This window comes from Equus caballus, chromosome 16 (assembly GCF_041296265.1).
Source record: "Equus caballus isolate H_3958 breed thoroughbred chromosome 16, TB-T2T, whole genome shotgun sequence".
Lineage (NCBI taxonomy): Eukaryota > Metazoa > Chordata > Mammalia > Perissodactyla > Equidae > Equus > Equus caballus.
Window position 1 is genome coordinate 57,361,403 of NC_091699.1, and position 26,712 is coordinate 57,388,114.

General features: G+C 41.6%; 1 protein-coding gene across 1 annotated transcript; it reads right to left on the bottom strand.

The window, feature by feature from the left end:
• Positions 1 to 903: 903 nt before the first annotated feature.
• Positions 904 to 25,510, bottom strand: LOC100034070 (caspase-14). Its single transcript, XM_023620705.2, has 7 exons — positions 24,954 to 25,510; positions 23,480 to 23,532; positions 21,649 to 21,798; positions 17,909 to 18,134; positions 17,326 to 17,442; positions 5,063 to 5,172; positions 904 to 3,177 (listed from the first exon to the last, which is right to left on the bottom strand). Exons 1-7 carry the CDS (start codon positions 25,315 to 25,317, stop codon positions 3,076 to 3,078), a joined length of 1,122 nt encoding a protein of 373 aa, XP_023476473.1. The 5' UTR covers positions 25,318 to 25,510; the 3' UTR covers positions 904 to 3,075.
• Between the last annotated feature and the right edge of the window lie 1,202 nt (positions 25,511 to 26,712).

Below are 26,712 nucleotides of genomic sequence, written 5' to 3' on the forward strand. Positions count from 1 at the left end.
CGGAAGTCCAGTTTTCCTAGTAGCTTTGTTAATGTGCTGTGAAAGACTGAAAATTTCAGTATGTGGTGTATATATTAAATTGTGAATTAGTAGGACTTATGATGTAACAGGCGTTAACATTTGAAGATAATGGTATTTGATAGCCTGTTAAGGGAAATTTGCCTCCCACCTTTAAACTGGAAAGTCACTGGAATAACCATTTAGAAAAGAATCACATGATTTTTTAGATGTTTGGTATATGTTCAGAATTGTGTACATTTCAGATTGAAATGTCTGTGTATTGATCCTCAAAAAAACCAATAAAATCTCAATTATGAAAGAAAAAAATTGTTTTCAAGTATAAAACTGTGCTAGGGACTGCAGATTTTTTTGGGCTATACTTCACACGGCATTGGTGGCTAGCAGTGCCCCTATCCTGATTTGAAGCTAAGAAAATATGGGCACCGAGCTGGCCCCAGGCATCAAGTTCATCTCGGGTCCCTTCCCCCGTCCTTTCTAAGGCCTCCTCTTTGCTCATCTTCACCTGTTTGTCTGGGATCTGGTTGTCTTAGAGGACCGTCCACCAACCATACCTGTAGTGGCCTGAACAATGTTCCCAAATCACTTTTCCCTCCTTTGTCCCAAAGCTCTCATTCTCTCAGTTAAATACTCTGGTCCCTTCTGTCCACTGAAAGCATTCCATCCTACAGCTTTTCTCCATCGCTTGGGCCTTTGTGTCTCGTATTAGTTCATGTACTGGAATCCCAGCTTCACCACACGCTGACTGTTTCTCTGAGTTAAGTCACTTGACCTCTCCCAGGAAAGAGGCGCTATTGATATTTCAGCTGCTGCTGCTCCCCTGAAACGAGCCCCTGTACCTGGAAATCCTAGGATGCGAGGGAATAGAGAAAGGCTCACCCGGTGTTCATATTTTATAAACCAAGGAGACATTTTAATACTTTATAAAAAAAAAAGTGACATGTCAAATATCTGACGTCAAAGGTTTAAAAATTAAATCACATGTATATATACTTAAAAAATCACATTAACTAAAAAGGACACAATTATCCCTGAAATGGAGACAGGCCTGGAGAGTCTGGGTTGCTTCAGTCAATTTGGCCCTCAATCTTCAGAGCGTTCTCACCCAACCCCTGCCCAACAGTCTTAAGCGACTGCCAGCTTGAACCGCTGGGCTCAGGAACAGCCCCATCCGCAGGATGTTCATGAGCAAGTTCACCAAGAAGTTCACTGAAGTCCAGCAGGATGAGGTCTCAGAGTCAGCTGAGCCAAATCTCCTTGTATATAGATGGGGAAAGTGAGGTCCAAACCCAGTTCAGAGTTACACAGAAAGTCAGAACACGGTTACAGTTAAAACTCATGCTCAGTCCACAGTCTGTCACTCTAAACACAGTGGTCTACAGACAGGCTTTCTTTACAGTGGGATGGGACCCAAGTGGTGCCCTAAACAACGCATGGCATAGAGGAAGCACACAGTGAGAAAAAAGGGCATTTCAGGCAGAAAAGAGAGAGTGAACACGAAATGATAACATATCCAAGAGTGTTCATTCAACATTCATTCATCCACAAGCCCGATTCTGGGAGAAAAGGTCATTGAAGGAAGGGGGAATTGCCTGGTGTGGCCCAGACGGAGGACAAACAGGCAATGCACAGATAGTGTAGGTTAAGGCCTGAGAGGAGGACTTGGAATATCCTAAGGGAATTTTGGGTATATTTTGCAGGCAGCGGGCAGTCAAAGGAACATTAATAATGGGATGGGTTTTACAAAGAGATACAGGGGAAACTTAGGTTAACTGCCAACTTGTTGCGTTAAAGCAGCCATGGGACATCCAAGTAGGTGGGGATGACCAGCAGTTGGCTAGACATGCAGAGAGGTAATGAGGCGAGGTCTGAGGAATGGATAAAATGCTTAAAAGACAGGGATCAGTCATTCACTAGACATCCATTGCACGGCTTCTCTGTGTCTTAAGGGACAGACGGAAGCTCGGATACGGCAATAAACGAGACACATGGCCTCTGCCTCTTGAAGCTTACGACTGAATTGGAGAGAGATATTAAACAGCCACGACACTTGGGGCCAGCCTGGGGGTGTAGTGGTTAAGTTCACACCCTCTGCTTTAGCGGGCCGAGGTTTGCAGGTTCGGATCCTGCGCGCAGACCTAGCACTGCTCGTCAAGCCACACTGGTGGGATCCCACGTAAAACAGAGGAAGACTGGCACAGATGTTAGCTCAGCAACAATCTTCCTCAAGCAAGAAAAGGAGAGGAAAGATTGGCAGCGGACATTAGTTCAGGGTCAATCTTCCTCACACACACAAAAAGCAACAAAAACAAAACCAGCCACGACACATTTAAATGCTACATAAGAAAAGCATAGGGTCTCTGAGCACTTAGAAAGAGCTGACCTAGCGTGAGGGGTTATGGAAAGCTATCCTGTGCGAATGATGTTTGAACCAAACTCTGAAGGATGGAAAGGACTCACCTACATGGGATGGAACCGTGTTCCAGGCAGAGAAAACAGCAGTTCAAAGGTCTGAGGCAGCAGGGAGGAAGCAGGGGAACTGGTGGAAGGCATCAAGGGCACAAAGTGCAGGCAGAGACACCCAGGTCACACTTGAGAACGGCTTACGGGGTCAAAAAGGGGATCAGTCTGGCTGCAGAAGACAGTGTGGGGGAAATAAGATGACAAGACCACATAAGGGCAGGTCTTGACCACTAAGCCCAGAAAATGAGGCTTCCCACCAGCACTAGATTGAGCATGGAGAAGGTGGGTGTAATAGGCAAGAGAAGCACATGATAAAAACAGTACACAGAGACCTGGACTTCCATGTTTGGGTAACAGTTCAGGAAAAACATTTGTCAGAAAACAGTGATCTTTTAAAAAAAAAAAGTCAAATTATTTACAAGTATCAAATAAGCACAGTTAAACCTTACAAAAGTAACATATATATAAAAAACAAAATGGAGAAGTACTGGTGACAGTCATAATTCAAAACGATAACCATTCGTACTAGAGGTCAAACGCCCACGGCTCTTTACAGTCTGTTATAATGCAGTCATTTTCGAAATCTTCCTGATGTCAAAAGTACACCGATTTAGTTAAAGTTGATTCCATTACAAGTGATACTTTTATTGGTTCCTCACGTAGATGAAATTCAGTGTGCACCACTCTGTTATTCACCTGAAAGATAAAAGCACAAACTGTTGAAAAAGCGTGAAAAGATAATGTGAGGCCCTGAGCGACAGCCTTCCAGTAAACCCCACAGAACGAGATGGCAGAGTTACACGACGGCATCGGGAAAACCACGCCAACACCGTCCACGTCCCACCAAGTGCTTGGAACGCAGTGCCATGGGATGGAAAGAGCACTGGACTCAGGAGTCCACAGACCTGGGTTCAGGTTCAACTTGACCCTGGGTAATATCAGGCAAGATATTAACCTCTCCTGAGCCTTGGTAACTCCTGGTAAAATGAAGGGGATGGATGTTATGTCAAAGTATCCAACAGCTGTACAATTCCAGGGTTGGTTGTAAGTTCATCACTATGTTGTAAGTGCCTTTAACGCAAAGGCCACACCATGCTCATTTTTGGGCTTTCTTGCCAGCATCTACTCAGCTGGCACTTTAAAAATGAAGTGAACCAGGGGCTGGCCCAGTGGTGTAGTGGTTAAGTTTGCATGCTGCTCTTCGGTGGCCTGGGGTTCATGGGTTTGGATCCCAGGCTCGGACCTACACATGGCTGATCAGGCCATGCTGTGGTGGCATCCCACATACAAAACAGAGGACGACTAGCACAGATGTTAGCTCAAGGTCAATCTTCCTCAGGCAAAAAGAGGAAGATGAGCAACAGATATTAGCTCAGGGCCAATCTTCCTCACCAAAAAGGAAAAAAAGAAAGAAAAAGAAAGATGTTCAATAAAGACTTACTGAACATTGGTAAGCCAACCAATTTTTCAGTTAGCGTTAACTAAAATGGATTTCTATTTACAGTTGGTTAAATCTTTGCTATTATGTATTCCTGAGAGGCTAACAAGAAACTATTTTCTTAAAAAGAGAAATTGAGCAATATATTTGGGAATGTGGTTGGGACAACTGTCAAAACAGTCTGTAGTCCCTCAACCTTTCCCCCACGAGCTTATCTCAATTGAGTTTTGAAAGGTGTTAAGCATCATATGTAAAGTCTTAACATTAAATGTTTTTTTGAAAGAAATAACAATAGTTACCATACCTGGGGGAGGTGAGGAGTAATTAATATATAACTGTGGTTAAGGACAAACTCTAGAAGCCCTCTGCCTGGGCTAGAATGCCAACTCTGTCACTAACTAGCTCTCCATGTGTAAGAGTGGATGCGAATCCCAGGACCTCCCTGAGGTTGTCGGAAGGCTTACATGGATAAACGGATAAATATCTTTGAAGCGCAGACAACAGAACTGGCACAGAGTGAGCAACGCAGTAAATGTTAGTATGGATGGTACTGTGCTCATGTACCACCTTTTCTAAATTTAGCCCTCTTTGGGTATAAAACTCCCAGATTAAGAAGAAGATTACTCTTCAATCCTGATATGACAGACGACTGTAATTGGGCCATCCACCAAACTACTGTTTATGTATAAATCTGCTGCAATTCTTGGCTACTCATTCATTCCGTGAACATCTACTATGGGCTACGAGCTGGGAGGACAAACGAGAGCTAGTGTTAGTCCTTAAAGAAGGCCTCTGTGGTCCCCTCTCCCGGGGGACCTGAGTCAGGCTGAAGCCGACTTCAAGGGCAGGACCGCAGGGCAGGACCACAGGGCAGGCGGGAAATTCCAAGCTCACCTAATATCCCACTCACTCGTATTACCAATGATTAGAAAGTGTCCCTATCAGTTCTCCTCAGCATCTGGCTCAGCCAGGTCTTCTCAACAGTGCTGCCTCGAAACTCACCACCAGCCCATTGTTTTCAAGCAACTTTCCAGTATGTCTCATGTTTTCACGGCTAAAAGTCAATCTTCTCAGGAAAACGTTCTCATCAAGTGCATTAGCTTCAGAGTGAATGGAGCACATGTTCACTAGGAATTTACTTACTCTGGTGAAAAAGTCAGCAATGTGCCACCTGTTTCCATGCTGTTTAAAGACTTCAGCCATTGCTTCGATCATCACGGAGCCAGTGCGGGGATGCCGTAAAGCGACATGGTCTGCAAAGGAAAGAGAGAAACATTTTGTCCATTTTCCTCTTCTACTGGCAGCTAACTTGCTCTGTGACTCATAGTTAAAGCCGAGAAAATGGCTCTGAAGTGCGAATACAGAAACACTCTCCAGTTATCAGGATTGTGTCTTGGGCCACAACAGAAACAGGCACAAACAAAGGAAGCACCTGAGCCTCCCAGGGACCTCGTGTGACCAATACACGTAACTTCTCAAGGGCATTCTTTCTTTCTTTCTTTTCTTTTTTTTGTGAGGAAGAGTGGCCCTGAGCTAACATCTGTTGCCAATCTCCCTCTCTTTTATTTAGGATGCCACCACAACATGGTTTGATGAGCAGTGCTAGGTCTGTGCCCCAGATCCGACCCTGCAAACCCTGGGCCGCCAAAGCAGAGCACATGAATTTCACTACTATGCAACCAGGCCAGCCCCTCGAGGGCATTCTTTTTATATGCATTTTTTTAAATAAAAGTTTTCAAATATACACAGAAGTAGAAATTAAAGTTTAACAAACCTCCATGTACTTATATCTAGGATTCAATAGTTATCATCATTTTGCCATATTTGCTTCATTTATCCCTTTTTTTTTCTTGCTGACTTTTGCTATATAGCATTTTAAACTTTTGCTGTAGCATTTAAACATTTAAATAACCCCTACATACACCCATAGGGAATTTATTTGGGGGTTCCCAAAAGTTTAACTACTGAAATTATTTTTATTATTAGTTAGGTTAAAAAACAGGAAACATGTCTATCTAGTGTGGAAATTCAATGGGAATGTCAAAATTGCACCCTCACATAGGGAATCTGGATTGAAACAGAAAAAATACGGGACGTCTTTGCAACCACAGGGTAGAGAAAGGTTTCTTAGAACACAAAAAGCATAAATCATAAAAGAAAAAAATTGATAAATTGGACTTAATCAAAATTAAAACCTTTTGCTTTTTGAAAGACATTATTTGAGAAAATCAAAAGCAAGCCACAGATTGGGAGGAAATATTTGTAACACATACCAGAGAAAGAACTTGTAACCAGAATTTATAAAGAACTCTTACAACTTAAGAAAACAAACACCCCAACACAAAGTTGGGCAAGGAAGATACATGAATAACCAATAGTCACATGAAGAGAAAACCAGCATTATTAGCCTTCCAGGAAATGCAAATTAAAACCACAAGGTGCTACTATTGTATCCACATTAGATTGTCTAAAATTTCAAAACAGATCATACCAAGCGCTAATGAGAATGTGGAGCAACTGGAATTCTCCCACACTGCCAGTGGGAATGCAAAATGATACAACCACCTTGGAAAAGAATTTGGCAGTTTCTTTAAAAGTTAAACAGGGGCTGGCCCAGTGGTGTAGTGGTTAGGTTCACACGGGCTGCTTCAGTGGCCTGGGGTTCTCAGGTTTGGATCCCTGGCTCAGACCTACACATCGTTCATCAAGCCATGCTGTGGTGGCATCCCACATACAAAATAGAAGATTGGCACAGATGTTAGCTCAGGGACAATCTTCCTCACATAAAAAGAGGAAGACTGGCAACAGATGTCAGCTCAGGGACAATATTCCTCACCAAAAAAAAAAAAGTTAAACATTACCTACTTTATGAACCGTCATTCCATTTCTTAGTATTTACCCAAGGAAAACAAAAACACGCCCAAAGACTTGCACACAAATGTTCACAGCAGCTTTATTTGTAATCATCAAAAACTAGAAACAATCCAAATGTTCAAGTGAATGGATAAACAAATTGTTATATCCACACAATTAAATATTACTCAGAAATTAAAGGGAATGAATACTGATATACAAAACAGCATGCGTGAATCACAAAACCGTTGTGCTGCATGGAAGAAAACATCATACGTACTGTGTAATTCTAGTTCTATAAAATTCCAGACAAGGTAATCTAACCTGTGGTAACAGAGAGCGGATCCGTGGTGACCTAGGGATGGGATGGAGCCAGGCAGGGATTATGACATGAGGAAACTGGGGTGATGGAAATATTTGCTCATCTTGGTCATGGTGATACTGTCATGAGTATATACTCATACCTGTTTTAATTGTATACGTGAAATACGTACAATTTATACTTCAATATACCTCAGTCAAGTTGTAAAAGAATCCAGAGAACATATCTGTTTCGCGTGGGAACCATATGGGAATTTCAGTATTGGCCCTCTTAGAGTAAATCTGAGTTAGAAACACCACATCACAAAGCTCACTAGTCCATCTAGTCCAGTGTTCTTCAAACTGCAAGTTGTGGCCCAATAATCAGTCAAGACATCAATTTAGTAGATTGAAACCAACATTTTTTTATAATGGGATAGCATGGGATATAACAGAAAATATTAAAGTATCTCAAACATAGTAAGGGCAAGTACTATTTTTAAAACTAGTATTTGCTACATATATATTTATACTTCTATGTAAGTGTATATAACATTATAATGAGCTACATATTTTATCAATTCTAAGATTTCTTTTCACTTTAGCATCTCTACAACCTGGATATGCTGTATAATCTCTGCTGTATCACAGATTAATTAGTAGCTTCCTTTTTTTTTTTTTTTTTGAGGAAGATCAGCCCTGAGCTAACATCTGCTGCCAATCCTCCTCTTTTTGCCAAGGAAGGCTGGCCCTGAGCTAACAGCTGTGCCCATCTTCCTCTACTTTATATGTGGGACGCCTGCCACAGCATGGCTTGCCAAGTGGTGCCATGTCTGCACCCAGGATCTGAACCAGCGAACGCTGGGCCGCCGAAGCGGAACGTGCGCACTTAACCACTGTGCCACGAGGTCGGTCCCTAATTAGTAGCTTCTTGATGACACAAAATAATGTTATGTCTTACAATCAAGGGATTAGATTTGATGAAATACAATAGCAATTTCTTACTGTGGGCTATGGTAAATGACATTGAAAGCCTCCGCCCTAATGCAGTCTGCAGCCTCTGAAGAATCATGTGCCAGTGAACAAAACAAAAAATCAAGAGTAGCTACCAAGGATCTTCTCAAACAAAAGATCATACATTTTTCATTACTTTGAAAATTATCAGCAATGGTAAGTCTGTGGCCATGGGTTCAATCATCAGGACAGATTCTAAACCACAAAAAAAAGAGTCAGATGAGTGAAAGTGGAGAACTTTAGACTCTGGCTGAAAGCCAGTGAGTGTCCAGAGATCTACCAAACAAGGTCAAAAGATCACCAGGACTGGGATCCCCCAACTTGCATTGTAAAATGGGGTAGACAACTCTGGCCATGGAACATGAGCAACACCCACTCACAAGACTCAGCACAAATAGCCAAGAAACTGATGAAAGCATGTTGCCATTTCTCTTGTATGCAGGAGACACGGCTCTGTCACAGACCAGGAGTGACAAGCTCTGGGACCTGCAGGGGTCACGTAGCTGGTATAAATGTCTCTGGTGAGCCAGATGCCAGAAATCTGAGTTTTTATGTGAAGTCTCCCAATTTTTAAAAGCAGATAACTCCATTTTAAAATGTTTAAAATTCATTTTTTGAATAGATAATACATTTAACTGGTTCAAAATTCAAATTACAAAAGAAATCTAGTGAAGTCTCCCTCCCTCTTTGTCCCATGCCCAAGAAAATTAACCGTATCAGTTTCCTGTGCATCCTTCCAGATCTGTTCCATGTATGAAGAAGTTTATACATGTTCGAGTGTGTAACCACTCTCCTCCCAACCCCAGCAGCGTATTATACATGCTGCTCTATGATCTGACTTTTTTTCACCAAGTCACCTTGAAGGTTGTTCATCTTCAATAAATAAAGGGCTTCTTCCTCCATTACATAGTATTCTACTCGATGATTTACCATAATTTATTTAACTAGTCCCCTATGGATGGACATTTAAATTGTTCCTAATACTTTGCTATAAAAAAGTGTCAGTGAATAACATTGAGCACATGTCATTCAGACATCTACTAGATACCTGGAAGATGAATTCCTAGACAGGAAGTACGTGTGCATTTGTAATTGTGCTAGATGATGCCAAATGGTCCTCCAAAGAAGTGATACCAATGCACAGTCCCACCAGTAATTAATAAGTAAATTTCCTATCTCTTCACCAAGAGGACACATTCAAACTTTCTGATCTCTGCCAATCTGATAGATGAAAAATGGTACTTCAATCTTGTTTAACTTTCTTCTTATAAGTAAGGTTGAGCATCTTCTCCACGTTAACTGTGCTCCCTGGGAATTCTCAGTTAGCTGCCTATATGCATTGATCTATTGGGGTATTGGTCTTCTGCTGATTGATTCACATATTAGGAAATTAGCACGTACCTGTGTGCTCCTTCCAGATCCCATTCCCTCCCTCCCCATACAGAAACCACTAATCTTAATTTTGTATTTACCATTCACCTTTTTTTAAAAAAAAGTCATAGTTTTACCACATATATATGTATCCTTAAACACTGCAATGTGTGGTTTTGTTTTAAATTTTTTAAAAAACACAAAAGTCTACTGTGACTTTTCTCACTCAATGCTCTATTTCTAAGGCCAATCCTTTCTCTTGCATGTAGCTGTATTTCTACTCCTTTGAGTCCACAATTTTGTCCATATCCCAGACTATTCTTGTCAAGGTTCACAGTGACCTCCACTTTTCTAAATCCAAAGGCGAATTCTCTGTCCACATCCTACTTGACCTGTGAGCAGCGTCTGATGTAGTCAGTCACCTCCTCCTTAAAACACTTCCTTCACGTGGCTTCCACAGCAGTGGCTGCTCCTTCTTAGCATCCACTGCTGATTCTTCATCTTGGCATTCTATTCATATTGCAATAAGGCCTGTGACCTCATCCAGGCCTACGGCTTTAAAGAACATTATGAGCTGATGACTCTCACGTTTCTCTCTCCAATGCACACCAGTCACCTGATCCTAGACTTAAATAATCAACTACCTCCTTAGCATGTCCACTGCGATGGCTAATCACCATTTCGAACTCTTGATTTCCCCTCCCCCTCAAATCTACTCTTTCTGGAGTCTTCCCAATAGAGGAAAATGGTAACTTCTTTCTTCAATTTGAAAAATCAGCCTAACATGTTGCCTGAAGGAGATATACTGCCTAGGCTCAAAATCTCAGCTCCCTAGCTGTCTGATCTGCATTCTCTCCTGAAAATTTCCCCTCTCTCCTGGCTCATCCCATCAGCATCTGTGCAGCAGTACTGCCCACCTTAAAAACAAAACTCTTTTGATCCCTCATCGCCATCCAGACAATGTCCCCATTTCTCAACTCCCTTTACAGCAAATCTGCATCAGTGTTGCCTGCATTTTTGCTTCCAATCCCTTTTTCGCCAATCCCTATATTTGCCATCTCTCAAAAATCTTTAAATATACAAAAAGAACACAGAATAATGTAAAGAACACCCACCTGCCTATCCACCACCCAGATCTAACAAATCCTAACATTTTGCATATTTGTTCCAACTCTTCCTTTCAGACGAGAAATAGTTGAAGCCTCATTTGAATTTCCTCCTTGATTACTTTCTGTTCCCTCCTTCCCTACACTCTCTGCCTCTACCAGAGGCAGTCCCTATCACAAAGCTTTTGGCTCTTCTTTTTGCCCATATTTTTATACTTTTACAAGCTATAGATACAGTGATAATATGTTATTTTGTGTTTTAAAATCTTTATATTCAAGTAATACTATTTGTATTATGTAATCTTCATGCACTGCTACATTTAAAACTTCTCCACGATTCTTTTCAATTGTTGCACAATATTCTACTGTATGAATATCCACTCCCAATGACTTTAGCTTTCTCTCCACTTCAATTATCCCTATTGTAAACAATTTCAAAGAAGCACCCATGTTAGAGTGACCAACTCGTCCTCATTTGCCCCTTTCCCGGTTGCAGCACTGAAAAATCCAGCATCCCAGAAAACCCTTCAGTCTGGCAAACTGGGACAGCTGGTCACTGTATTCCACATATACAGGGGCAGACGACTCTTTAGGGCAGAGGTGCCCAAACTTTCTCAGTTCACAGTACCCTTAGTGTCTCGGTAATTTTTTCACAGTGCTCCTAGACTAAAAGAAATAACTAAGAGTTCCATTTATTAAAGTAGTTAGGTTTACATTTAGTATTTATATCCTAATAACTGATTGGCACTTGGGGGAAAAAAACCCACACAAATGGAAAGAAAACTATTTTTATTTTGTTCTTAAATAACCACCATTACTGATTAATGGGATGTGTGCACCTGTTGGGCGCTGCACGACTTATCAACCGAGGGTTCCACCATGGTACTCGCTTTTTATCTCAGCAAGCTTCCAAAACCTAGCTAACCAATGATATCACAGAAAAGAATGCTGCATGATCTAACTTTCCAAACCTTCAACTACCCGAGCTAGTGGTTCACAGAGTTAAGTATCGCTGTGTGAGTTCATGTGCCCACTGGTTTGGGCACCACAGCACTAGGGCACACACCCAGAAGCGAAATCGCTGGGTCAGGGAGTTAACAGATTTTTAACTTTACTAGATATCACACATTGCTCTCCAAAGAGGTGGTACTCACTCACTCTCATCAATGGTATATGGAGTGCCTGTTGCCCAGATCCCCACACGTATTTGGTACCGCCAGACCATGTATGTATGCATCAACTGATGAAGTGAAAATGGGTGACCCTAAAAGATTCATATATTCCAAGTTTCCTGCTTTGGATACTAGATAACTTTAAATACCCTTCCAGCTTTAAAATTTGATTCTTGATTAAAATAAAATTTTAATGCTATTCTGGGCTGATAGGAATTCATAGAAATCTCCAAGGCACCACATCCCTCCAAATGAGGAAGTTGAAACCTGAACTGGGAGCAGAAAGCAAACAGGAAAAACAGAGCTGCACGGTGCCTACAGGAAGATGTCTGTCCTGGCACGTCTAGCAAGGAAAAGCTTTGACGGCAAGCCTGGGAGGGAGGGAGAAGAACCCAGGACTTCTGCATTAACCCTGGACCCTGAAAGGGAGCTACAGGGATCCAGGTGGGTGATAGTCCTCTCTAAAGGAAGTATTCCCTATTTACACCCCCAGGAAGACCACCAATTTGGATTCCACAGGTGAGCTAAGAGTTGAAACACACAAAGAAACATCGCCATGAGTGACAGTCAACAGAAACAACCAAATGAGTGACTCCCAAAGACTTTCGATATTAGAAATAGTAGGTACAAAATATAAAATAACCAAGCATGAAATGTTTCAATAAAAGATAGAATCACAAGAAGGAACAAGCAAACATACTGTCAAACAATCAGCCAGATTTGGGTTTAAAATGAATTTACCACCTAAATCTTCCTTAAGTGAATTTCTAAAGGATATATGGAAATGACCCCAGAAAAATGGTCTAAGATTCAGAAAGGAATAGAGAACGAAGAAAATGTTAACTACATGGGTAAACATAAACAAACATGGACTGTATAAAATATTACAATAACATTCTAATTTGTGGAGTTTTAAAAAAGGGATAGGCATTACCTAGAATAGTGCTTGCCACCCTGGTACTTGCCAACATATCTGATAAAAACATGTTGGATTAATGTTTTAATTCAGAAGAAAATCAGGCGGAAGGTGAAGGAGTTTAAGAATACATAAATACTTTCATATAAATAAAGAATGTTAACCAAGACACAAAAAATAAAGGGTAGAAATAAATGTTAAACTAAAGCAGTGCCTAAGTGTGGAGGAAGGTGAGACAGTGTGTCTAAGGTTCCTCATGTCATCAGGGAGGAGGAATAAGCTTTTCTATTAACTTCAGACCATGTACACATGAATGAAATTTCACGGGCAACCATGAGAAGAAGAGATACAGAATGTACACCTTCCCAGTGAGCAGGGGAGAAAATGGAAGAATGACAAACTGAACTCACAATCAATGAAAAGCAAGAGCATAAAGGAGAGGGAAAAGGCAAAGAAAAATAGGACAAATAGCACAAAGTGGTAAAAATGAAAATATATCAATAGTCACAATAAAGATAAATTGTCCCAACTCACCAGTAAAAAGAAAGATAATGTCAAGCTGGGTTAAAAAACACAATCCAGCTATATTCTTTTTTTTTTTTTTAAAGATTGGCACCTGCGCTAACATCTGTTGCCAATCTTTTTTTTCTTCTTCTCTCCCCAAAGCCCCCGGTACATAGTTGCATATTTTAGTTGTGGGTCCCTCTAGCTGTGGCCTGTGGGACGCCACCTCAGCATGGCCTGATGAGTGGTGTCATGTCCGCACCCAGGATCCGAACTGGCGAAACCCTGGGCCGCCAAAGCAGAGTGTGCAAACTTAACCACTCAGCCACGGGGCCGGCCCCACTATATTCTGTTTAAAAGAGACCACCTAAAACATAGGGCCCAGAAAGGTAAAAAGAAAAAGGTCTAAAGAATAGATACCAGGCAAATATGGGCCAAAAGAATACTAGAGTATCTATATTAAAATCAGACAAAACAAACTAACACAAAAAAACCACTATTTGGGATAGTAAGTCCACAAACAACAGTTAAAATATTTATTTCACCACAAGTTGTAACAGTTCTAAAATCATATGCCTCTACTACAGTTGCCTCAAAATATATAAAGAAAATAAAAATACACATTAGAACTACAGAAGAAACTGACAAACCCACCATGATAACGTGACACAGTAACACTATCGCAATTGTTGGCAGGTCAAACAGACAAATTTAATACAGACATAAAACATCTGAACAACACAGTTAAGCTTAATTCATAGAATTCTATAGAACCCAGCACTCGAGAAGTGGAGAGCACATAGTCTTAAACTCGTACAGAATATGATAGTCCGATAGCCATTAAAAATTTACTGTAGGCCAAGACATAAACCAAGTTTCAACTGATTTCAAATTGGTATCACAGTTGATATTCTTTCTCAGTTCACAGCACAAATAGACATCAATAACAAAAGCAGAAATTTTTAAATCCCAACACCAGAAATTTAGAGACATTTGTCAATAACTAATGCATAAAATAATGGAAATTTACGAATTCTTAGAACTGAAGGATAAGGTTGTGACACATTAAAATGTAAGGGTTACAGCGAAAGCAATACTTAGAGGGGAACGAGAGCTTTAAAAATGCTTATTTTTTAAAAAGGTAGAAAATAAGGAGCCAAGTACCGCACTGAAATAGTCAGGAAACGCAGAGTAGAATAAACCCTCCAAAATGAAGAAAAATTGAAATAAGAGCCAAAATCAATGAAATAAAAAACATACATATACTAGAGAGAATTAACAAAAGTAAAAATGGGTTCTTAATTAAATACACCACAGGAAAGATTGATCAAGAATAAAAGGAAGCCACAAACTCTAGAGATAAAGAAGAGAACATAACTGTAGATAGGTTAGAGATTTCAGGTGATTAAAGATAAAATGAACTCTATGCCAAGAAATCTGAAAATAAATTTTTATTTTTTTCCCATGGAGAAGCCAGTTTTCCTAGCACTATTTATAGAATGGCCCATTCTTTCACCATTGATTTGTAATGGCTTCTTAAGTCACATATCTGGTTTCCCTACATATTTGGTTCTACCTCTAGGTTCAACCCCAATGGTCTATTTGTCTCTACGTGGGCTGACACAGAGCTTTTGTTATTTCTTTACCCTAAGCACTCATACCTTACAAGACAAATTCTCTCAAATACTGCATAGCTCACTCTCTTATGTCCCTCAAATCTCTACACAATGATCACCTTCTCAGTGGGGACATCTCTATACATCTGTTTTTAAAAACTACAGTCTCCACTCCCTACCCCTCAACAACTCCCTCTTCTGGCGTGATTTTTCTCCATAGCACTCATCGCCATCTAACACATTGTTTCATTTTTGGTAAACTTTTCATTGAAGAGAAACCATCAGAGGGAAAAGGATGCAAAGCATAAGGGCATATAATAGCTCAGTAAATTTTCATAAAATGAACACACTCACATAACTGGCACCCTCATCAATAAACAAGATGGTACCAGCACTCCATCTTGCCCACTTTGGTCATCACCACTCCAAACACTCTGCAGCTCCGAGGGCAAGCAGTATCCTGACTTCTAACATCACAGATTAGTTTTGTTTGCTTTTGAACTTTATACAAATGGAATCACAAAGTAACACAATATCTATTTTCTCTCCGTGTTTACTGTCTGTCTCCCCAACCAGAACATAAGCTCCGTGGAGACAGATTTTTAGCTCTTCTGTTCAATACTGAATCTCTAGCCCTCAAACATAGAGTCCAGCACAAACTCGTAAAATTCATTCATTCAACAAAACTGCAGCACAAGGCTCCTTGTCCTGATCCTTACCTGTTCCATAATAATTTTATTATTAGTTTGTCAAATTCCATGAAAAAACACTTTGGAATTGAATTTATAAATTAACTTGGAAAAAACCCTGTCATTTCTATGGTATTAAAATTTCTATCCATGAACATGGTATTTCTAATCATTTATTCAAGTCTTCCTTTATGTCTTTTAGGAATGTTTTGTAATTTTCTCTAATAAAATTCTTACTCATCTTTTTTTAGTCATTTCTAGACATCATTCACTAAAGCAAGAAAAATAACATGGTATCTTTTTATTTTCTATTATATGTTTTAAGTGATTATTGCTACTATATTCAACACTAATAATTTCTAGAATATTTATCCTTCTATCTCTTTTTCTTACCTTAATGTATTAGCTAGGACCACCCATGCCATGTTAAATAGTAGGGGTGATAGTGAGCAAGCTTGTCTTACACCTAACTTTTAAACATTTTTACAGTTTTATTAAAGTATAATTTATAATCGATAATCATCTGTACATACTTTAAGTAGACAATTTAATAAGTTTTCACATATGTATACTTCCATGAAACCATCACCATAATCAAGATTATGAACATACCAATCAATTCCCCGCAATGTCCTCATGCCCCTTTGTAATCCTTCCCTTCCAGCCCACCCCCAAGCACCATTGATTTGCCTTCTGTTACTATAGATTAGTTTGCATTTTCTAGAATTTCCTTTGTGCAGTCGTACAGTATGTACTTTGTTTTGTCTGGTTTCTTTCAGTCAGCATAATTATTCTGAGCTTCATCTACGTTGTATTATGTATCAGGAGCTCACTTCTTTATTGCTGAGTCATATTCCATGTACGATATATCACGATCTGTTTTTATTCATTCACCTGTTGATGGTCATTTGGGTTGTTTCCAGTCTTGACTATTGCAGATAAAGCTGCTGTGAACATTCGTGTGCAAGTCTCTATGAGGCCACATGCTTTCATCACTCTTGGGTAAATAACCAAGGAGTGGAATGTTATATCTAACTTCAATAGGGACATTTTTAATGTCTCACCATTAAGTATATTTCATTTTACATTACTGCCCTTATTTTCCTTTGCTTCCATTTCTTCACTAACATTTCATCTTGAATTGTATATACATATATGTAAACTATCATAATCTTTTTTAAATAAAGTCAAGATAAAAACAGCTGAATAAACATCCTTGACCACTTACTTCTACTTTCTCTACATTTTTCTGTTTCCCTTCACACCAGTGAATCAAGTCCACCTTTTCAGTACACAAGATTCTTTTGGACTTTAACTTATTAGTAGTAATAGTATTAGTAATAATAATGATAATAATGTTATTAGCATATTAGCAATAAGAGTAGCTAATTTCTTTTTTTGGTTTTATTACGCCAGTTATTAAGATAAGCACAACATCTGCATTACATAGTTTAATTTACATAACATCCCAATGACACGAGTGAGTTTTATCATTCTTGTTTTACATGACTAAACTGACACATCTAGAGGTTAAGAAATACTGAAGGTCTCAAAGATAGCAAGTGGCAGATCTTTTGGTCCAGGATCTTTTTCACATGAGAGTCAACAATCTTATTTACCATGTGATACTTTGCTAAGAGGTTGGTGCCTTCCTGGAAGACATGAATAGTAAGATGCCAACCTACCATCTCTGAAAGTGAAACATTTTTTGAAGGGAGATGGATGGGTTAATAAACATTTCTCCTTAAATACGTCAATTCGTAAAGCACAGGTAATTTTTTTTAAAGATTTAGAAAACCATCAGGAATAACCTAACCCCTCTGGAAGAATGTGTATCTCACTGTCATCTACCCTCACTGTCCTACCTGCCTGGGTGGGATAGATGATGAAATAATCACTGAATGTAGGCAGCCTCCTCTTCTCTGATATGTCGTCAGAGTCCATTGGTTCATCATCCGTTTCGACACCACTATCTCTTTTCTCTATTTTTTGAGGAATGAAAATACAAATTACAATAGTACACCACTGACACCAGTAACCCTTAATAAAAGTCACAACAAGCTTGTATCTCAATGAGAGAGAGAAATAGCCACAAAAGCTTTATAAGTCAGACGTTAGTCCCACAAGGCACCTGGAATCACATGATGGTGGGATGTCCCTGGAAACTGCACACATCTCTCTCAGAATTTGAGGTTCCCTGACCCACCTCACGAAGTTAGTGACTTGGACCCTTCCTCAGCCTAAGTTAACTATTCTATCTCACCTATGTTTTTCTTCCATCCCTTCCTCCCAGCTCAAAGTCCCTAGTATACTACACAACTAAAGTTACATCAGCTCAGGGCCCCCTAATTTAAAATAAGTAATTTTTTTTAATTTGCTTTTCTTTCCTCAATCATCAATATGAGAATTTCCTAGAAACAGGACTATTACAAAGAAGTCTCCACCTACCTCCTCTGCAGGCCTGGATTATAAAGATTTTTGGTTTCTCTTGAAGTGCTGGACAATTTTTATTGTTAAACATTTCAAAAATGTCTTCCAGGCTGACTCTTTCATCATCTTTCATTTTAATAAAGCCATTTTCTCCATGGGACATCAGAGTAACAAGACAGCAGCCAATTTCATCTTTAATTTCATTTAGTCCATCACGAAATGATGTTATTTTTCCAAGTAACTCCTGTAAAATAGGATAACATATGAAAACAGAACTGGAGGTAGGAAAACCCAGAAATGCTAGAGATGGCCCCTTTACAAGGTGATCCGATGAGATGACAAATACGGAAATACCTACATCTCTAACAGAGGAAGTATGAGGTAAACACTAGTTTCTAACTTTCACTTCTCTTTTGCTTGCTCTCAGAATTCATGATTTCTTCTTGTGCCACTGGTTCTTGTTTGACAAAATTATGGGATCTCTGATTCTCTACCACAAATACAAGAGAATTATAGCTCCCCAAATGGTTAATGTATTTAAATTTTGTATTAACTTATTTTATATACAAAAATTATTATTTTATAAGTAAGCTAGAAATGAAAAGGAATGGAGGAGTCTACTGAATAATATATACCTGCCAGAATCTATCAGGAGATGTCATCAGAACCTAGCCCACTAAAAAGAGGAGCAAGGCATGATGGCTGCTATCACTGCTCCTATACAGCTGTAACAAAGATCCTAACCATTTCAATAAGTAAAAATTAAACGAAGTTCAAATACTGGAAACAAAGAGCCAAAGCTCATTATTTACAGATAACACAACTATCTAGAAATATAAAATAATCAACTAAAAACCACAGAACTACAGATCAGCAACTTGACCAGATACAATGATCTAGAGCTCCCAATAACCCAGCAATAATCATTCAAATTACATAATGGAAAAAGAAATCTCATACATGGTCACACCAAAGTTAAACCAATCCCTAGAAATAAACCTAAGAAGAAATGCACATTACCTAGAGGAAGAAAACGATAAAAAAAACTTTAGTGAAGAGGCAATGTAAACAAACCATGACATACTGATGCTTCTGACTGAGATGACTCAATGCTATTAATTTGTCAATTCACCTCCTATTAATCTCAATTCAATGTCATGTCAATCAAAATCCCAAAAGATTTCTGTGGAGCTTAACTAGATTATTCTCAAGGTCATAGGGAACAGATAATGCTCAAGAACAACCAAGAAATTCAGAAGCAAAAAACAAAAACAAACTCAATGAGGAGGAATAGGTCCTATTAGACATCAAAATGTACTACAAAATCATGATGAATACAACAGTGATATACGGGCCTAAGTACAAACAAATAGATGAATGGAATATTTTAGAAGCCAGAAATTGATCCAAGTATATACAAGAATTTCATTCATGATAAAGGTGAAATTTCATATATGGGGAGGAAGGATGCATCACTCAATAAATGTTGAGGTGACTGACTGTCCATTTGGAAAGAAAGTCAGACCTCCTATCTCACACTGTTGCAAAAATAAAAATTACAGAGAGTAGAAAGTAAACCTTAAACTCTAACAATATTACAGAAAAATAATTTAAAAATTTTAAAGTTTGGAAGGCATGGGGTTCAATCAAGACACAAAAACCAAGAAGACGATATAAAGACTGACAAGTTTACTGCAAAAATTAAAAGACTTAGATATGACTTAAGACGACAAAAAATCAAAAGGCAAGTAACAGGGTAGACAAAAAATATCTGCAGTATATTTTGTAAATAAATAATGTCTAGGGGGGCCAGCCCCGTGGCCGAGTGGTTAAGTTCATGAGCTCCGCTTCGGCGGCCCAGGGTTTCTCCAGTTCGGATCCTGGGCACAGACGTGGCACCACTTGTCAAGCCATGTCCCACATAGCAGAACTAGAAGGACCTGTAACTAGAATATACAACTATGTACTAGGAGGCTTTGGGGAGAAGAGAAAAAAAAAAAAAGATTGGCAACAGATGTTAGCTCAGGGCCAATCTTAAAAAATAATAATAATGTCCAGGAACATAACTAAAGAATAAGAACAAGGAAAAGAAAATCCAGTAGGAAAAAGGGCAAAGGATACAAATGGGTAATTTATACAGAAGGAAAAAAATAACCAAAAGATATTTAACCAAACTAATAGCCGTGCATCGCTTAATGACAAGGATGCATTCTGAGAAATGCATTATCAGGTGATTTCATCGTTGTGCAAACATCACAGAGTGTACTTACACAAACCTAGATGGTACAGCCTAGGACACACCTGGGTTATATGGTACTAATCTTATAGGACCACTGTTACATATGCGGTCTGTCATTGACCAACATGTCATTACGTAGAGCATGACGATAATCCGCAAAATGAAACTTAAACAGCAAAATACTTTTGCCAGTAAGATCGCTAAATATATACAAATAAACGTGGACAAGATGTACAGAAAAAGGTGACTTCCGGACCTTTGGGAGAATAAACCAAAAGAACACTGGCAATATCTTCCACCTGAACAGAAAAGACTGGATTAAAAATCACGTAATGTGGAAGAGATTCTGGTACAATCCTTGGGAAAAATGAAGGAGTCTATTTTTAGCTTTGAAATATTAATAAAATCTAACTTTACTGAGCACTTACTATAAGTCAGCCAATATTCTGAGATCTTTTACACATAGCAGCTCATTTCATTCCCACAACAGCCCTGCAAGATCCGTTACTATCATCACAGCCATTTCAGAGATAAGCAGTCAATTTAAGGCAGGGTTTCTACAACTATTGAACTGCTGACATTTGCGGTGAGATAATTCTTTGCTGCAGGGGCTGTCCTGGGCATTCTAGGATGTTTAGCAGCATCCCTGGCTTCTATGCACTAGGTGCCAGCAGCACCCTCCAGCTGTGACAACCAAAAACGTCTCCAGACATTGCCAAATGTCCTCTGGGGGACAAAATTACCCTAGGTTGAGAACCAGATTTAAGGTAACAACAGTAAGAGACAGGATTCCAACTCTGGCAGTCCATGCTGCATTCATAAGTCCTGCTATGCCCTTCCTTGATCCTCATTAGCAGTGACTCAAAGGATCTATGAAGGGCTTTCCTATGTTATTGTCCCCAAATAAGAGCAGGTCTGGGCTGCAGCTCAGCTAGGGTCAAAGAGGTCAAAAAGGAGTTCCCACCCAACCGCCACCACTCTTTCACTGTATTTTTTTCTGTGTCATCTCCTTAAGTCACAATGCAGTTCTACCAGGGCTCTCAGCCCCACCCCCTCCCACAGTTCCAAGCGAGTCCCACAAGGACTCAAAATCCTTGGGCTCTGAAGTTGCTGGAATCCCTCTGGCCTGGCCTCCTACTGACCTCTCAAAGCTGCTTCCTTGGTCTCCCCTGCTCCCAAATGCTCTGGACCTAGCCCACTCCGGACTCACAGCTTTTCCTTGGGTCTCCTTGCCCATCTTGCTGAGGATCCCATCTTGGGTTTCCTTCCCTCTTCAACTGCACAGCCCCAGCCAAGACTGGACCCCAAGAGGTCCCTGCTTGACTGGAAGGGGAGCTGGGGTACCACACACATAAGATTACAAAAGCATCAAGAATTTCATCAGGACACACATATCATTACTCAGCAGGTCCTGGTTCTCGCCAGGGACTAAAACCCCATTTTTTAAAAAAAAAAAAAAGATGAAGGAAGGTTATAAAATCCAAGTTACAATTTTTCATTTTTGTTTTTAATTTGTTACCATTTTGTCAGGATCGATGCAGGATGTATGTTCGAACTGGCACTGGCCAAGCCATTCCTTCATCAGCATGACGTCGTGCTGAGCCCCGGGCCTGTTCCTCTTCACACACATGAGGAAGGCCTTCCGCCTGCCACTCAGGTCATAACGGTCCTGTTTTCCAGGAAAGCCAAGAAACAGTATTTAAACCAAACCAGGCTCAGAAATCCAAATATATATACATATAAATCCAAACCTATATATATAAGACAACAAGTTTTTTCTAGGATTAATGGAAAGGCTTTCCAGTTCAGATCAGAGGCACACTGATTGCTTCTCTGAGTCAGTTCTGGAGGTGGGGTGAGGGGAGGCATGACTTGATTTATCATCCTTTCACATATCTTTCTCAGACTAGGACTAATAGGCCAATCTCTTTTTTTTTTTGAGGAAGATTAGCTAACATCTGCTGCCAATCCTCCTCTTTTTGCTGAGGAAGACTGGCCCTGAGCTAACATCCACACCCATCTTCCTCTATTTTATATGTGGGACACCTGCCACAGCACAGCTTGCCAAGCAGTGCCATGTCCACACCTGGGATCCGAACCAGCGAACCCCAGGCCACCAAAGTGGAACGTGTGAACTTTACCGCTGCACCACCAGGCCGGCCTCTAGGCCAATCTGTTTTTAAATTCCTATATGCAGCCATAACTACTGGTTTAAGGAAATACGGAGAGATAAGAAAATGGTAAATGACAACACAGGCTGCAGTCAACAAAATCCAGACTGTGGGACATTCTACAGGACAAATAACCTGGTTTCTTCAACAAACAAAGAAGAAAAAGTTTAAAGAAGGGAGAAGTACCATAAATTCAGTCTTAAGAGACGAACTAATCAAATGTCATTGTGTAGACCTTGTTTGAATCAGAATCCTGATTCAAACAAACCAACTGTAAAAGACAAAGGAACCAGCCAAGAAAATCTGAATACTAAGTGCATCTTTGCCAAGGTTAAGGAACTTCTTTTTGTGGTCCTATTTTGAAAAAGGTCTCAGAGATATATACTAAAATATTTGTAGATGAGGGGCCGGCCCGGTGGCGCAGCGGTTAAGTTCGCACGTTCTGCGGCGGCCCGGGGTTCGCTGGTTCGGATCCCGGGTGCGGACATGGCACTGCTTGGCAGCCATGCTGTGGTAGGCGTCCCACGTATAAACTAGAGGAAGATGGGCACGGATGTTAGAAACTAGAGGAAGATGGGCACGGATGTTAGCTCAGAGCCAGGCTTCCTCAGCAAAAAGAGGAGGACTGGCAGTAGTTAGCTGAGGGCTAATCTTCCTCCAAAAAAAAAAAAAAAAATATTTGTAGATGAAAGTGGATGTCCTTTAAAGTAACTGGGAGGGGAAAGCAGAGGAAACAAGACTGATCACATGTTGCTAATTGTCGAAGCAGGGTGATAAGAGCTGGGCTGGAGTTTGAGACATTCATTTTTCTATTCTACTTTAGTATTTGTTTAAAATTTCCATAATTAAAACTTTAAAAAAACCAAAAGTACCCTGCAGCCAGCAATTTATGTAGTTGCCCAAGGCCATAGAATCTTCATTTAACCTCCGGTGCCTCACCTCCTTTGACTTGTAAATTGGAGGTGATACCACTGCATACCTCAGTTTGGTTAATGCATGCAGTGGTTTTAACTGGTGATTGTCACCTTTTCCTATTATAACGATCTGACCACTGGAGACAACCACACAGATAGTCCCCTTTAACCGGAAGAGGAGCAGCACAAAAAAAGTTCAAACGGTGGCTAAACGTTCTCTTTACTAACCAGTGTACAGTGTGGGAGAAACAGTGAAAATATTTACCAATTCACCATCCACACAATCATAGCTTCTCTTGGGAACCTTTCTTGGAATCACTGGATGAATTTTCACGAAAAGAGAATAAAACAGAAAAAGAACATTATTTTTTTTTTTTCATTTTTTCTTTCTAATCAAGATCTGCTGTTGTTCCTGTTAACAGGAAGCTCCTCCTAAGGAACTCAGTTGTCTCTTATGTTTTTGGATCCGGTAGGCTTCAATCTCCTTTTAGACCAGGTTTCTTGGATTATGAACACCCTCTCTCAAACTCATGAGGCTGGAAACTTTAAACAGAACTCTCTTAGATCCCAGTCAGGTTCAAGGGCAGAAAGACCCAGGCCAGGGAGGAAAAAGACCAGGGCTAATTAACATTACTGCACCTGCACTTCCTGAAGACGAGACCAAGACGACAATAAAGGGAAAGGCGGAGTAAAAGACCACACCCTATCTTATTTCATTTAACCTTGTCTCTCAGCATTCAATGCAAGTACTTACTGGGTACCTACACTGTGCAACCATATTGTGTAGTTTGGATGATTCTGGGAAAGAAAACCACTTTGCCAACAGCAAGAGACTCAATCTAAAGGGGTGATTAAAAGAGTGATCCATAAACAAGGAAGTCCCGAGGGACAAGGTGATCAGTGTTGCACAGGTGCAGTCTCCATGGGGCCGTGTTCTGCCTACAGGTCATGTTCTGTGGGCGACTACAGTTGTCATCCATTACAAATCTTAGGAAAAATCAGCAACAGACCTCAAAACTCAACCAGATCATAAGCATGCTGAGGTCAGAGAGCAGCGATGGCACCTTTTAGCGTCCACCTCAACGCCTTGCATACAAGGGCTGCTCGCTCTCGCGCTCTTTCTCTCTCTCACACACACGTTAAATTTCGCGGGGAAAGCCCCAACCTCCCCCATCCTGTTACATACTACATTTCTTTATCATAAACCACAACTTCCCAGATTTATGGCAAATGGTCTAAAGGCGTGCAAGAAGAGGGACCCCCGCCCCATAAACACACCCACTGAAGATGTGGCCGTGGGGATTCTAACACTCCGTTTCTCTCTGCCTCGTCTAAAAACCTCCCACATCACAATCACTTGGAGCTACTCGTTAAAAATGTATCCCAGGCCTGCTAAGTCAGTCTGATTTCCGAGCCGACCCCAAAATGAACTGGTAGACCCTGATGGCTACTCTTTAACTGGTCACTGGGATTCCGTGCCTGGGAAGGTGACTCTCCTGCCCACTTACCCCTGGGCTCCCACCTCCCGCAGCGCGTTTTCTCGATCCCCGGACGCCCGCACCCTCTTTGCTCCTCTACCCCTCCCCCATCCAAGGCCGGTCCCCCGCCGCCAACCTGGGCGCGGGGCTGTCCTGGATCCCCGGGGAGGAAGGGCCGAACCCCGCGCTCACCCAACCCCCCCCCATGCCCCCCCCCCAAGGCCGGGAATCCCCGGGCGGGAGGGCAGTCCCCGCGCTCACCCGGGCCGTAGTCGTCCGCGGCGGCGGCGGCATTCTGCCAGCGGGCCAGCAGGTCGGCGCGGCGCAGCTGCTGCAGCACCTTGGCGAGGACGCGCGGCGCGGCCGGCAGGTAGTAGTGCTTGGCGAGCAGGCTGGCCAGCCCCGACGCGCTGCCGCCCTCCAGCTCCAGCTGCAGCGGGCTCACGCGCGGCTCCTCGTCCACCGTCTTGAGGATGCGACGGAAGCTGCGCAGCTCTTGCGGGGACAGCAGGTCCAGGGTCTCCTGCAAGCGGCTCTGCAGCTCCTCCATGGCCGGCATGGTCTTCGAAGGCCACCGGAGGCCATCGGACCCCGAGCGCCGGCCGCCCCCCATGCTTCCCTCCATTGTCACCCAAAGATGCTGAAGCGTTCGTGCCTGAGGGACCAACCCGAGGAAGTCTCAGCCCTGCGCACCGCACACGCCTCCCGCCTCTCCTCTTTGTTTTGAAAAACGGAGGCGTTTCCGCTGGTCTGGGGCCGGCGAGCTGCCGCGCCAGGCTGCTCCCGCCTTTCGTCCCCGCGGGCCCCGCCCCCGCCGCGGAGCCACGCCCCGTATCCGAGCCTCCACGCTCGCGGTCCCGCCCCCGCCGCAGCCCGGGGCTTGTGCTCTCCCCGCCCGCAGAAAGAGCTCCTGCTTAACCGTGGGAGGCCGGCTTGGGAGAGCTGAGGGGTGAAAGTGGCTCTGGAGGGCTCCTCCGTGGTTCTCTGCCTTGCCTGCGTGTTAGCATCACCTGGGGATCTTTAAAAACTCCTAGTGCCCGGGCCGCAATCTAGGCTGATTAGAATCTCTGGGCGGCAGACCCAGGCATTAGTAGTTTTTAAAGCTCTCCAGATGATAACGGTGTGCACCCAAGTTTCAGAACCACTGATCTTAGACTCCACAGTGTTTATTAGCTACCCAAGCCGGTGGTTCCCAAGGAGCGGGAAGAACTTGGACTCTGAAGTAACACCTGGAGGCTGTTGCATTGAGCCAGCTTTTTTTGGAGAGGGCGTAGTGACAAAGGCTAAGATTTGAGAATTTGAAGTCAGCGAGAAGTTAGAAATGTACACGACTCAGCCTGGGGGGCCGTGGAAGGGACATTGCCTTAGTGAGCAGACTTCAGCTTTTCAACCCCCCAACCCCGCAGTCATTATTGCTGGGTTCCCCGAGTTGATTGGGCCCTCAGGAACTGACTCACTCCAATCGTGGTTTGCCTCAGACTTACCCTTTCGAACAGCTGATGAAAGAATCTCAGGACCTCGTTGGAATCCTGATTCAAATAAACCGACTGTAAAAAATCTTTTTTGAGACAATCAGGTAAATGTGACTATGGGCTCCGTATTGGATGATATGCAAAAAATTTAACTTTTTTCTGGTGGGATAACACTGTAGTTATGTAAGAGAAATGTCCATAATTTTTGGAGATGCATATTGAAGTCTAGAAGGGTGAAATGGTGTGATGTCTGGGATCTGCTTTCAAAAGCTTCGTCAAGGAAAGAAAAAAGGAGGGGCGGGGGAGAGGAAAGACAAGCAAGAGTGACAAAATCCTGATAATTGTTCCACCTGGAGGATGTGAATGAAGGGCCAGTGCACCATTTGCTGTACTCTCGTGATTGTTTGAAAAGCTTCATGATATATTTTTGGAAATTGACTGTGATAGCAGCTTCAAAGCTTTGCTTCTGTCCTCCTTTGGTTCCTGCTTTCCTGAGCCTTATCTCTAGTCCCCAGATGACTGTTTCCTCCCACAAAGCCCAGCCTCTG

Excerpts from the sequence above, each read along its gene's own strand:
- LOC100034070 (XM_023620705.2), bottom strand. The coding sequence starts at position 25,317 with ATGGAGGGAAGCATGGGGGGCGGCCGGCGCTCGGGGTCCGATGGCCTC. Across the intron at positions 21,799-23,479 it reads ATTGTGTGGATGGTGAATTG|GACCGTTATGACCTGAGTGG; the intron begins GTAAATATTTTC and ends CCTGGAAAACAG. Across the intron at positions 3,178-5,062 it reads TTGCTGACTTTTTCACCAGA|GTGAATAACAGAGTGGTGCA; the intron begins GTAAGTAAATTC and ends TTTATCTTTCAG.